Raw genomic sequence first — 13,298 nt, forward strand, 5'->3', positions numbered from 1 at the left:
AATGTGTCTGGAATTCATTTAAAGGGGCAAGAGACCCTGGTACAACCAAGCTAACTCTCTTTCTCTCTCAAATAAAGAAATTAAAAATATTTTTAAAAAGGAAAAAAAAAAGAGAAACAACCTTCTAAATAAATGATCAACAGGTTATTAAGTTTGGGGCTAGGGAGATGGCTCAGCAGTTAACGGTGCTTGTTTGTAAAGCCTGCTAGTCTGGGTTCAGTTCCCCAGTACTCATGTAAAGCCAAATACATAAAATGGCGCATGGATCTGGAATTTGTTTGCTATGGCAGAAGGCCCTGTCACACCCAAACACATAACACACTTTTTTTCTCTTTGTCTCAAATAAATGAAATAATTATTTTTAAGGTTATTAAGGTTTTGTTTTGTTTTGTTTTTCAAGGTAGGGTCTCACTCTAGTCCAGGCTGACCTGGAATTCACTATGTAGTCTCAGGGTGGCCTTGAACTCACGTGATCCTCCTACCTCTGCCTCCCGAGTGCTGCGATTAAAGGCGTGTGCCACCACACCCGGCTAAGGTTATTAAGTTTTATTCAGGTAGCACACATACATCATGATTAACAATTCATTTTCTTTTGTGTATGTTTGTCATCACCACAGTCTATTTTAGAGCATTTTCATTACAAAAAGAAATTTGTACTCATCAACATTTACTCCCTCTTTCTGCTAACTCTTCTAATCCTAGGCTAAGTACTAAAGTATCTCTCATGTCAGTAGCTTCATGCATTCTAGACATGCTGTATATATGGAGTCATATTGACAGGTCACCTTTTCTGATTTTTCTTCATTGACATAGTGGTTTCAGAATTTCTTTCTTATGCCTAAATAATACTCCATTCAATGGATATACCACAGTTTCTGTCCATTTATAATTGGGTTCTTTTCACTCTGACTGTTAATGAATAATTCTGGTATGAATATGTGAATACAGTTGGCAGATATATGTGGATAGACCTTTTCATTTCTCTTGTATCTATACCTAGGAGTGGAATTACTAGAAAATATGTTACCATCTATATTTACTTTCTGAAGGATTGCCACAGTGTTTTCCAAAACAGCTGCACCATCCTCTATTCCTAGAATGGAGGAATGTTCTTGTTTTTCCTCTCAACACTGCAGCAACCCTTTGGCTATGAAACAATGTCATTGTAGTTTTGGTTTGTATTTCCCTGAACAATTGATGTTGACTGTCTTTATTCATTTACTAGTTGCTAGTTCATTTCCTCTATGGTGGGGCAGGATATCTTTGGTTATGTTTTTTTCTAACAGCACTGATTATTAGAGTGAATGTGGATAGTGAGCTGAAACCAACACATGCATTTTATTACAGATCCTGCATTGTCACTTTTCTCAGGATATGTTGGAAGTTAGAAGGGCAAAATGGTAAGCATTAGTTGGTGGAGTTTCACTTTATTGAAAGCTGCCTCAATCTTGCTTTTAGTGCATCACTGGAGTCTGGAAATCTGGATGAAAGTTCTTTGGTTCAAACCAATGGAAGTGAGCTGAGTGCAGAAGACAGAGAGCTGCTGAAAGCGTACCATCACAGTTTTGATGATGAGAAGGTGGACCTGGATCTGATCATGCATCTGCTATTCAACATCTGCCACAGTTGTGATGCTGGTTCGTATTGTTGGAAAGAACTGGAGAAAAATGTATTAAAAATTAACATTTTGATTGTTAAATATTTGTATTATATTGTTAGTAACACATGAATAGTTACCCTTTATGGTGGTATACCAGTAGGTAAAATCCCATGATAATGTTCCTTATAATTAATTCCATTGGTTGCCTCTGATTTCAAATATATAATATGAATAATATCTTCCCCAAGGTGCAATATTAATTTTTCTGCCTGGTTATGATGAGATTGTTGGTCTGAGGGATCGCATCCTGTTTGATGACAAGCGGTTTGCTGACAACACACACAGGTAACATCTAACGCTTTGCACTTGTTGCTTAAGGTAACCGACAGGTGCTGCAGTATCTTTATTCTTTCAATTGTCAACAGATATCAAGTCTTTATGCTTCATTCAAATATGCAAACATCTGATCAAAAGAAGGTGTTAAAAAATCCACCTGCAGGTGTTCGAAAAATAGTAAGCATCATAAATCTTCTTTTCCATTTTTGTTAACTTCATTTTGTTTTCATATTAATCATGAAATTATATCCTATTATAGATCCTCTCCACCAATATTGCTGAAACAAGCATCACAGTCAATGATGTTGTCTTTGTTATTGATTCTGGTAAGGTGAAAGAGGTATGTCTGCATACATTGTATTTTTACTTGAATGATAATGATTAAGTCCAGTCCAACAGTTTCTTTCATAAACAGAATTCACATTAGTAGAACTTATTTATAGACAAACTTAACATCATGAAAGTTTAAACTAAATTAAATATTCTACCTGAAATTTGGTATATAGGATATGGTTGTTCCAACAAATTACCTTCTGCTTACAAAATACTAGAAAGTAAGGGGATTTTCCTAGTTATATAAGGGATTGTACTAGTTTCTGTTCTCTGCTTGTTTGTAGTCATGAGCCATAAAGTCTCTTCTTCATTGTTGTATCTCCAGCACTTCCCACACAGTGGATGTTCAGAAGATACTTAGTTAAGAGAACTTTGAGGTTGGGGAGATGGCTCTGCAGTTAAAAGCACTTGCTTATAAAACCTGCCATCCCAGGTTCAATTCCCAAGCACCCACATAAAGCCAGACAGGTATTCCATTGCATTTGCTAGAGACCCTGCCATGCAAACACATGCACACACATACACACACTTGTGCAAATAAATTAAAAATATATATATTTAAATATATTTTATTTATTTGAGAGAGAGAGTGAATGGGCATGCCAGGATCTCTAGCCACTGTAAACAAATTTCAGATGCTTGCACCCCCTTGTGCATCTGGCTTATGTGGGTCCTGGAGAGTTGAACCAGGATCCTTTGGCTTTGCAGCCAAATGCCTTAACCACTAGCCATCTCTCCAGCCCCAAAAGTATTTTTATAAAAAGAAAAAAAAAAAAAATGCCAAAGCTTTATCCACTCGGCATAATACAAGTACTATCTCAAAGAGTGAAGAAAAAAAGGACTTTTTTCTCTGAAACTATCTAAAGCTGGGGAAAGTGAGCTTTGACTGTTTTAGAGATTAAATCCTTTAGTTATTATGTGTTTATCAGTTAAATGATGGCATGGATGTTTTATATACAAAACTAACAAAGGAAACATTAAAAGCTTAGCAACAAGTTTTCTAAAAATTGGATAACTAAACACATTTTTATTTGCTTTATGCAATTATTACATACAAGAGAAAGCAGAAGTCATAGAATGCTTGAGATATATATTCTAGTTAAAAGTATGTTTAAAAATATTTCTCTCCAGCAAATTTTCACTTTAGGTTCTTTGAGGTTAGTAATAGGTTCTTTTTTGTTTTATACCAGAATAGGATAACTTTCTTAAGTAGCAGCATGCATAAAAGTGGAAAAGGTTTAAAATTCTTAGGTAAATTGGGTTTGGTGATTGGTATTCTCACTTTTCCAGGTCAGCTCCCTGGCAAATATTTCAGTAAATATTTTTTTCTGGATCACTCTTACTGTAAACATGATAGGAAAAAAAACTATAAGAGATTAGATCAGTTTTATTTATTTATGTTTATTTACTTGAGAGAGAGAATGACACACTAAGGCCTCTTGCCATTGCAAATGAACTCTAGACACATGCACCATTTATAAAGTTGGTGTTTCATGAGAACTAGCTGCTTATTAAACTACAGCAGAGAACAGTAAATAGCTTGGCACGGTACGGAAGGGGGACTTCACAGCTCTTCTAAGTTTGGTTTGTTTTTCATTCTTCCTTAGTGTGTTTGTAACTGAAAATTCTGTTGTAATTACTTAATCAGTGGGACTTTTTTGTTGTTGAGAGAGAAAGAGAGAGAAAAGGGGGAAGAAAGAGAGAAAGAGAGAATGGGTGCACCAGGGTCTCTGGCCACTGAAAATGAACTCCAGACATATATGCCACCTGGTGCATCTGACTTTAAGTGGGTACTGGGGAATTGAACCTGGGTCCTTAGGCTTCGTAGGCAAGTGCCTTAACTGCTAAGCCATCTCTCCAGCCCCAGGAGAGGGCTTTAAATTTAGCTTTTGGTGTTAAAATGTGGGTAATAAAATTTCTTTCTTCCTGTTAAATACCTTTTATGTTTTAACATAAAAATGATTTAAATATTACAGAAATCCTTTGATGCACTGAATTTTGTTACAATGTTGAAAATGGTGTGGATTTCCAAAGCTAGTGCCATACAACGAAAAGGCAGGTAACGTATGTTTAACGTATTCAGTTAATTGCCTGTAAAATAAAAACATTTTCATATGTATTATATATTTATTATGTTTTTACTTTGTATAAAATGTTATCATTCACATTTTAGTCTTAAATTTTGTATTATCTTTGCTAAGCAAACTATTTCAGTCCTTTTTTAAAAAGATAAATAATGTAACCCACACTATGATATAAGAAGTTTAAAATGAAAATAATATCCCTAAACATTTGAGATACAAGACAAAGGGCTATTTTATTTAGTATACTAATATGATCTTTTTATTTTTTCTTTTTAGGTTTTTCAAGGTAGGGTTTCACTCTAGCTCAGGCTGACCTGAAATGCACTATGAGTCTTCAGGGTGGCCTTGAACTCACAGTGATCCTCCTACCTCTGCCTCCCGAGTGCTAGGATTAAAGACGTGTGCCACCACGCCCAGCTGATCTTTATAATATAAAGACCAGTAATATAATTAAAATGCATAAAGGTCAAAATAGTTTACCAAAATAAAAAATGTGCCTTACTAATACATATCAACTCATATATACTGACAAATGTAAATTAATAAGGTGCATAAAGGTCAAAATAGTTTACCAAAATAAAAAATGTATGTGTCTTACTAATATATATCAACTCATATATACTGATAAATATAAATTAATAAGGTTTCTTTTTTCATTTTTGCTTCTAAGACAGGCAAAAATATGGTCCAGTGAGCCTGGATATTTTCCCCATGGGAATGTATGTTGGTGTACATTCTTCAGAGGCTAATTAAAACTGTGTTATCTAAATCTGCCTTTAACCCTGTATTTCATGTCTCATAATTTATCCTGGCTATACCTGTTACATGTATGTAAAGACATGCTTAGGGCTGTTCCTTATTTTCTTTTTATTAGCATACAAAAAATTGGGCTTCATTATGGTGTTTTCAAACAAAGTTTTTTTGTTTCCTCCTTTCCCATTGTGCACTCCCCAACATGCAACCTCCATTTTGCATGTTTTTTTTTTGTTCTGTCTTCTCTTCTGTGTACCTCTTGTTCCCCTCCCATGGTGTCCTGTACTCAGTCTCACATCCCTTATTTACATACATACAAACATTAAAAGTTAGGATCCAGGTCTGGGGAGATGACTTAGTGGTTAAGGCATTTGCTTGCAAAGCCTAAGGACTCATGTTCAACTCTCCAGGTCCCACCTAAGCCAGACACACAAAGTGATGCAAGTGTGCAAGGTTGCACATGCAGTCATCTGGAGTTCAATTGCAGTGGCTGGAGGCCCTGACATTCAAGTTCTCATTCTCTCTCACATTAAAAAAAAAAAAAAAAGTCCAGTCTGTTTGGCTTTCTTTAAAAAAAAAAAGTTAGGATCCACATGAGACAGAACATGGCATTTTTATATTTCTGGAGGTTGTAGTTGCCTTCACTTGCTGAACAAAACACTAACCAAAAGCAGCTGATGGGAGTTAAGGGTTTATTTTGGCTTATATTCTCAAGGGGTGCTTTATGATGTCAGGAAAAGCATATCAGAGCAGAAGCTGGACATCACTGACACAGCAAGTAGAAAATAGCAAGAAAGTAAGCTGCACTGTGGCAAGGGGAAGCTTGCTGTGATGCTCAAAAGCCTACCCCAAGCAGCACATCATTCATACCTTCTCCAGAAGGAAGGGAAGGATCAACATCCCAAATTGCTACCCAGCTAGGAATCAAGCATTCAGGACACATGAGTTTATGAGGAACATATGATTCAAACTACCATACTGTGCTTGGGTTATCTCACTTAGCGTTTATTTTCCCAGTTCCATCTATTTTCCTGAAAATTTCATTATTTCATTTTTCTGTATAGCTAAGTAAAACCCCATTGGGTATATGTAACATTTTCATTATCCAGGTATTAGTTGATAGATATCAAGGCTGATTCCATTTCCTTGCTATTGTTAATAGAGCACAATGAATATGGATGTGCAAGTATCTGTGTGGCAGGATATAGAGTCCTTTGGCATATGTACAGAAGTAACATAGCTGGGTCATATGGTAGTACAATTTTTAGCTTTTTGAGAAGCCTCCACACTGATTTGCATTGTAATAAAAGATCTGGAAGCAGTATGGTGCCCACCAGTACTGAAGTTATTAAATCAGTTGTGGTAACCACATAATACCATATTAGGTGCCTGTTAAAAGGAAAGGTGTAGGGATGAGGGAGATGTTTCACTCAACAAAGTGCTGGCCATGTGCACATGAGGACCTAAGATTGTATCCTTAGCACTCAGATTAAAAAAAATTGTGCATAGGTTTGTGGAAAAATGGATAAAGCATGAGTGCCTGAGTTCAGATTCTCCAGAGCCCATGTAAAGCTGAACACAATAGTGTAATCCCAGCAAGCCTACAGTGAGATGAGAGACAGAGATAGGAGACTATGTCTGAAGCTCATGGGCCAGCTAGCCTGGCAGAAGCAGCAGCATGCAATGAAAGACCTTGCCTCAAACAAAGTGGAAGACAAAGGACAGACACATCCAAAGCTGTCTTCTGACTTCCATGTGTGCTTTGTAGCACATGTGTGCACATATGCATTCACACACTGTGCCCAGCAGTGATGGGGCATTGGGGAGGCAGAGACGGAAGATTTAGGACTTGTTGGCTCACTAGTTGAGCCGAATCTTCTGTGAACTAAGGTTCAATGAGATACCTTGTCATAAAAAAATAAGTGGAGGCCGGGCATGGTGGCGCACGCCTTTAATCCCATCACTCAGGAGGCAGAGGTAGGAGGATTGCCATGCGTTCAAGGCCACCCTGAGATGACAGAGTTAATTCCAGGTCAGCCTGGACCAGAGTGAGACCCTACCTCGAAAAACCAAAAAAAATAAAAAAATAAGTGGATGAGGGCTGGAGAGATGGATCAGCAGTTAAGGCATTTGCCTGCAAAACCTAAGGACCCAGGTTCAGTTCCCCAGTACTCACATAAAGCCAGGCACACAAGGTGGCACATGTATTTGGAGTTCATTTGCCATGGTTAGAGGCCCTGACACTCCCATTTTCTTTTCTCTCTCTCACACACACGTTCTCAAATAAATCGTAATTTTTAAAAAATAGGTGGAGATTAACTGAAGATGACACTCAAATGTCAGCCTCTAGCCTCTGCACACATACATGTGCATGCACACAAAAGTAAAAATATAAATCTGGGCAGGAGAGATGGTTTAGTGGTTAGGGTGCTAACCTGCAAAGCCTAAGGACCCAGGATTGATTACCCAGTACCCATGTAAGCCAGTTGCATTGCTGAGGTAGGAGGATTGCTGTGAGTTCAAGGCCAGCCTAAGACTGAATTCCAGGTCAGTCTGGGCTAGAGCAAGACCCTACCTTGGGTGGGGGGGAGTTAAAAGGTACAGTTTTTTTTTCTCTTCTGGAATTTTTATTGGCCAGAAAATATCAAATGCTGACTTTAAAAGAAGGCCTCATGATCTGGGCTTGGTGGTATTTGCCTATAGCGGCAAAGGCAGAGGCAGAAGGATCATGAGTTCAATGCTAGCCTGGACTACATAGTTCTAGGCCAGCCTGGGGCACATAATGAGACCCTATCTTAAAAAAAAAAAAATCTGTATGTTATATGTTAACACATATAAAAGAATACATCATGAGCCTAGTGTAGGGGTGGTGGGGCACAAGCACCTATTATTCCAGTATTTGAGAAAAAAGACAGATTGCCAGCTCAAGGCCAACGTGGGCTGCATAGCAATGTCTTGACTCAAATAACAAAAAGAAAAACAGACTGAAGGACACGATTTCTATATTTATAACTTAATAAAATGTCTATACTGCATTATTATCTTATTGTGTCAGGCTCTAATATGTTTATAGTAGTCTTTCAGCTTTTGGGGAAATGGGTCAATAGAGACAAAAAAAATGACAGGCAACCTACTATAAGGCCTTTTCATTAATATTTTCATTTATACCAGTGAGAGATGATAGCCTGCATTATTATAATGGTGGTTTAAATAAAAATGAGTGCCAGGCGTTGTGGTACACACCTTCAATCCCAGTACTTGGGAGGCTGAAGTAGGAGGATCACCTGAGACTATATACTGAATTCCAGATCAGACTTGGCTATATAGTGAGACCCTACCTTGAAAAACCAAAAAAAGAAAAGGAAATTATTTAAACCAAAAAAAGAAAAGGAAATAAATTAAATCTAGTTACTGTGTTATCAGTTAGAAACAGTGGTAAGGAGGATTGTGTTGGGAAGAATTAACTTAGTTGTGCTGGTTTGACCTCAAGTGCAGGCAGAGCTGTCCCAGAAGCTACTGAAGTGCGGATTATAATTAGCACAAGGTGGGGCTGGGACTGATGCAAACTGAAGCTGGGAGTATAATTAAAATCACCTCAACAGAGAAGGGTTGTCCAGGAGGAGCTAAGGACTATGGTCTAGTCTCAGAGGAGCATCAGCATTTACACTCTGGGCAAAGAGAAATTCCCAGGAGGAGGTGGCTGGGTGGGAAAGCTGCAGGCTCTGCTGTCAAGAAGGATTTGATGATGAAGGAATGGTCTAGCAATGTCAGAGCTTGCTGTAGTTTTCTCTGCCTTGTTGGATTGTGAGCTTAATAAGGATGGAGAAACTTTTGCATATCTGTCATGATATTAGCACATTCAACCCTTCTATTCGCTGTTACCCTGACTACTGACAGAATGAAAGAGATGACTTTAATTCATAATATTTTCCTGTTTCTTTCCAAGAAGTTATATACTTCTGCAAAGAGGGTGAACATGGTAGTCCTTTGAGGATGAGTAATACATAATTTGTACAACTCTTATCAGTGTGCCGGAACACATGCTTGGTAAAAGCTCAATAAAAATGATTGAATTTATTTATTTTAAATGTTTTATTTATTTGAGAGGAAGAGACAGAGAGAATGGGTGCACCAGGCTCTCCAGCCTCTGTTAATGAACTCCAGATGCATGCGCCACTTAGTGCATCTGGCTTATGTGGGTACTGGGAAATCGAACCTGGGTCCTTAGGCTTTGCAGGCAAGTACTTTAACTGCTGAGCCATCTCTCCAGCCCAAATGATTGAACTTGAGTTACTAACCATTTATTTGTGCTTTGAGTTTTGCTTGCTTTTAACTTTATGTTACTTCTTTTGATTTTTCAAACATAACCATAGAGAGTATATTGGATAAGTGTCATTTATAAATATCACTCAGTAAATGGAATGAGTCTCAGACTATGAAGTATCTTCTAGAAGGGTTCAGGATTCATAGATGATCAATAAAGACTAAACCTCAAAAGTCTTGATTTTAATTCACTTTTTCTCTTGATTTATTTTTTTCTCTTCTATCACATTACTTTAGAGTTTTATTATTATAACCTTTATTCCTTATTTGAGTTTTAATTCTGTATTTTATTTTTTTTTAGGGCGGGGCGATGCAGACCTGGAGTTTGTTTCCGTTTGTTTAGTAGACTCCGATTTCAGAACATGCTGGAATTTCAGACTCCAGAGCTTTTGAGAATGCCACTGCAGGTAGAGACTTTTAATTTAAAAGCTTGTTTGTGTGTGGCTGAGGGGAAGAAGTTCAATTTCCACTTCAATGCATTGGACTTTCTAAAATGTTTACAAAACAGAATTTTAAGATCTATATTAGAGAGAGTTGATATGTCTATAACAAAAATTTTTCTACATAGAAAAATGTAATTAAAAACCTTCAAATTTTGAAGAGCTACTGAAATTATAGGGCATTCATAACTATGTTGGTGGTTTTCATGCATTTGAAGAGTCTCAGTTACATAGTGCTGACCTTGAATTAGAAAGTACTTAGAATGCAACAGGCAATGCTAGAATCTCAATGTGAGATGCCGAGGTCACATTGGTGACTTCAGTATGAGACGTCAAGGGCACGTTGGTGACTTGAGAAGCTGATTGCTAGGTTGTTTTTTGTTTGTTTGTTTGGTTGGTTGGTTGGTTTTCCAGGGTAGTACCTCACTGTAGCTCAGGCTGACCTGGAATTCACTATGTAGTCTCAGGGTGGCCTCGAACTCACGGTGATCCTCCTACCTGTGCCTCCCGAGTATTAAAGGCATGTGCCACCATACCCGGCTCTGATTGCTAGGTTTTTATTCATCATTTTTCTTTGTGCTTCTGCCTTCACAGAACAACCACAACCTGTGTATTTTCTTGCAGCACTACCAGAAAGACAATAATGTGATTCTTGAGTGTGCAAGCCTGAACATTGGCTTCCAGTATTTAAAGGGAGGCAGGATCACAGTTTTTACATTCATATACCTGAGGTGTACCCATGCAAGAATTTCTTTTCCTCCTGGGATAAAATTGAAAGTTCTTAGCCTAACAAATGTCTTCCATGTCTGTTCTTCCTCTTGTCTCTGCTCACACCAGTAGTTTTAGGAACTTTGCATGTGTGGTGCATGCTCTGGGTGTCATTCTCAGCTATACTGTCCACCTCTTTTTAAAAAAATATATTTTATGTATTTGAGAGCAAGAAAGAGGCAGGGGAGGGAGAAAGAGAGAGAGAGAGAATGGGTGTGCCAGGGCCTCCAGCCACTGCAGACTAACTCCAGACGCATGCACCCCCTTGTGCATCTGGCTTACATGGGTCCTGGGGAATCAAACCTGGGTCCTTTGGCTTTGTAGGCAAATGTCTTAACTGCTAAGCCATCTCTCCAGCCCCACCTCTTTTTTTTTTTTAAGACTGGGTAGGCTAACCTAGCTACTGGCCAAGCTCCAAGGATCTATTTTCTGGCACTAGGACCACAGGTGCATGCCACCACACCCAGCGTTCATGTGGGTACTGAGGATTGCATTCAGGCCATTATGCCGGCAAGTCAAGCACTATACCTACTGAGTTATCTCCCCAGTTTAGTTTTAATTTTTTAAACACATTTTGTTTTATTTTCTGATAGGGCCTTAACATGTACTTAGCCCTTCTATCTAAATTCCTCTCTAATTTCTTTTATGGTAAACTCAATCTTTAAGTGTCATTTCTTCTTGGAAGCTGTCTTTGACTTCCTACATGACCTTCCTCTCCTCTTATATCTGGAACTTGATTAAATTTTATTTTATTGCTTTGGTTCCTGTGTCCTTCATAGTACTTATCACAGTTATAGTTAGGTAGCTAAATAAATAAGTATGTTAAAGTTGTTGTGGGAGGTCTGTTTTTCAGTACAGTATAAGTTCTGTGAGACCATATACCTGTTGGTGTGTCCTCTTTCTCTAACTTGTTGCACAGTGTCTTGCACATAGAAAGCACCTAAATATTTGTCAGATGGATAAAAGATGTTAGAATGCAGCAAGAATAAGGGAGAAAAATGATTTATTTGGATAGTAACCCTGTCATTTGTGAGATCTATTGTGAGAAAACGTTGCCACAGGGGCAGTGGTCATTTTAGGTGTGAATTGACTCAGAGTGTTTATTCAGGATTTGACACTGAGGACAAAGTGTGAGCCTGTGTCTCACCATTGTTCCCTTGAGTCTTCTGTCTAATCAGAGACTCTGCTAGTCTGTTTTTGGGAATGATAGGTCATGTGATCTAAAAAACAAAGCTAATATTGGACTCTTTTTAATTTTTCAAAGTCATTTACTGTTTTGATTTATAGGAGCTTTGTTTACATACCAAACTACTGGCTCCTGTTAACTGTACCATTGCCGACTTCCTTATGAAAGCTCCGGAACCTCCACCTGCTTTGATTGTAAGAAATGCTGTCCAGATGCTTAAGGTTGGTGTCTTCACTATTCTGACTAGCTTGTTTTATACTATGTATTATGAAATTTAAACCTACTGAGAATGTGTCTTAAATAATTTTATTCTTTTATAAACTGTCAAATTATCATGTGTTTTGAACAGTACTTTTGTAATTAAAAGTAGGTAAAATATATGTGTATGTATAGTATACATATTTGTATACATATTTGACAAAAAATACATTTAATGAGATAAAGAATATTTGTCCTTTTTTTGCTTGTGGACTTTTGAATTAAATGTAGCTTTGAGGTATGTCCCATTCTACTCTCTGTCCTTTATTTAGACAATAGATGCAATGGATGCCTGGGAAGACCTGACAGAACTTGGATACCATTTGGCTGACTTGCCAGTAGAACCACACCTTGGTAAAATGGTACTGTGTGCTGTGGTTTTAAAGTGTCTGGACCCTATCCTGACAATTGCCTGCACACTAGCTTATCGAGACCCTTTTGTACTGCCTACCCAAGCCTCTCAAAAACGCGCAGCTATGCTTTGTAGGAAACGTTTCACTGCAGGAACATTCAGTGACCACATGGCACTTCTCAGAGCATTCCAGGTACCATTGCTGTTTTTCCTTTCTTGTCTAAAATTTTTATGTATTTTATTCATTTGCATGTGTATGTGTATGTGGGGCAGAGCATGCCAGGGTCCTTTACTCCTACAGAAGACCACCAGGTGCATGTACCAGTTTTTGGTTCTAGCTTTACATGGGTAGGGAATTGACCCAGACCAAGAGACTTTGTCAACAAGCATCTTTAACTATAGCCATTTCCCCAGTCCCTGTCTTTCATTTCTAGAGCTTTTGTATTTTACGCATTACGTATTTCCAAGTCATGTAACTGTTTGAAAAGTTATACTAATTGTAAACAGTAATAAACTTCCACTAATTTTTTTCAGAAGTCACATTTTTAATAGCACAGAAAAATATCTACCTGTTCCTAATGTGTGAAAATTATCCATCTATCTTTCTTTCCTCTTAATGTGTGCATGTATTTATTTATATTTTTATTTGTAGTTGTTTTTTTTTTTTTAATTTTATTTATTTATTTATTTATTTGAGAGCGACAGACACAGAAAGAAAGACAGATAGAGGGAGAGAGAGAGAATGGGCGCGCCAGGGCTTCCAGCCTCTGCAAACGAACTCCAGACGCATGCGCCCCCTTGTGCATCTGGCTAACGTGGGACCTGTGGAACTGAGCCTCGAACCAGGGTCCTTAGGCTTCACAGG

At 37.9% G+C, this 13,298-nt stretch overlaps 1 protein-coding gene across 2 annotated transcripts in view; it reads left to right on the forward strand.

Annotated features, from left to right (window-relative positions):
- Positions 1–13,298, forward strand: part of Ythdc2 (YTH domain containing 2) — an 88,602-nt gene that overhangs the window by 34,812 nt on the left and 40,492 nt on the right. For both annotated transcript variants that reach the window (XM_045151692.1, XR_006637689.1), the window contains exons 13-20: positions 1,459–1,637; positions 1,849–1,945; positions 2,026–2,113; positions 2,196–2,276; positions 4,246–4,328; positions 9,731–9,836; positions 11,925–12,044; positions 12,354–12,626. In XM_045151692.1, coding sequence (XP_045007627.1) covers positions 1,459–1,637; positions 1,849–1,945; positions 2,026–2,113; positions 2,196–2,276; positions 4,246–4,328; positions 9,731–9,836; positions 11,925–12,044; positions 12,354–12,626 — 1,027 coding nt within the window. The remainder of the gene's footprint in view (positions 1–1,458; positions 1,638–1,848; positions 1,946–2,025; positions 2,114–2,195; positions 2,277–4,245; positions 4,329–9,730; positions 9,837–11,924; positions 12,045–12,353; positions 12,627–13,298) is intronic.

Source organism: Jaculus jaculus, chromosome 6 (assembly GCF_020740685.1).
Source record: "Jaculus jaculus isolate mJacJac1 chromosome 6, mJacJac1.mat.Y.cur, whole genome shotgun sequence".
In the NCBI taxonomy this organism is placed as follows: domain Eukaryota; kingdom Metazoa; phylum Chordata; class Mammalia; order Rodentia; family Dipodidae; genus Jaculus; species Jaculus jaculus.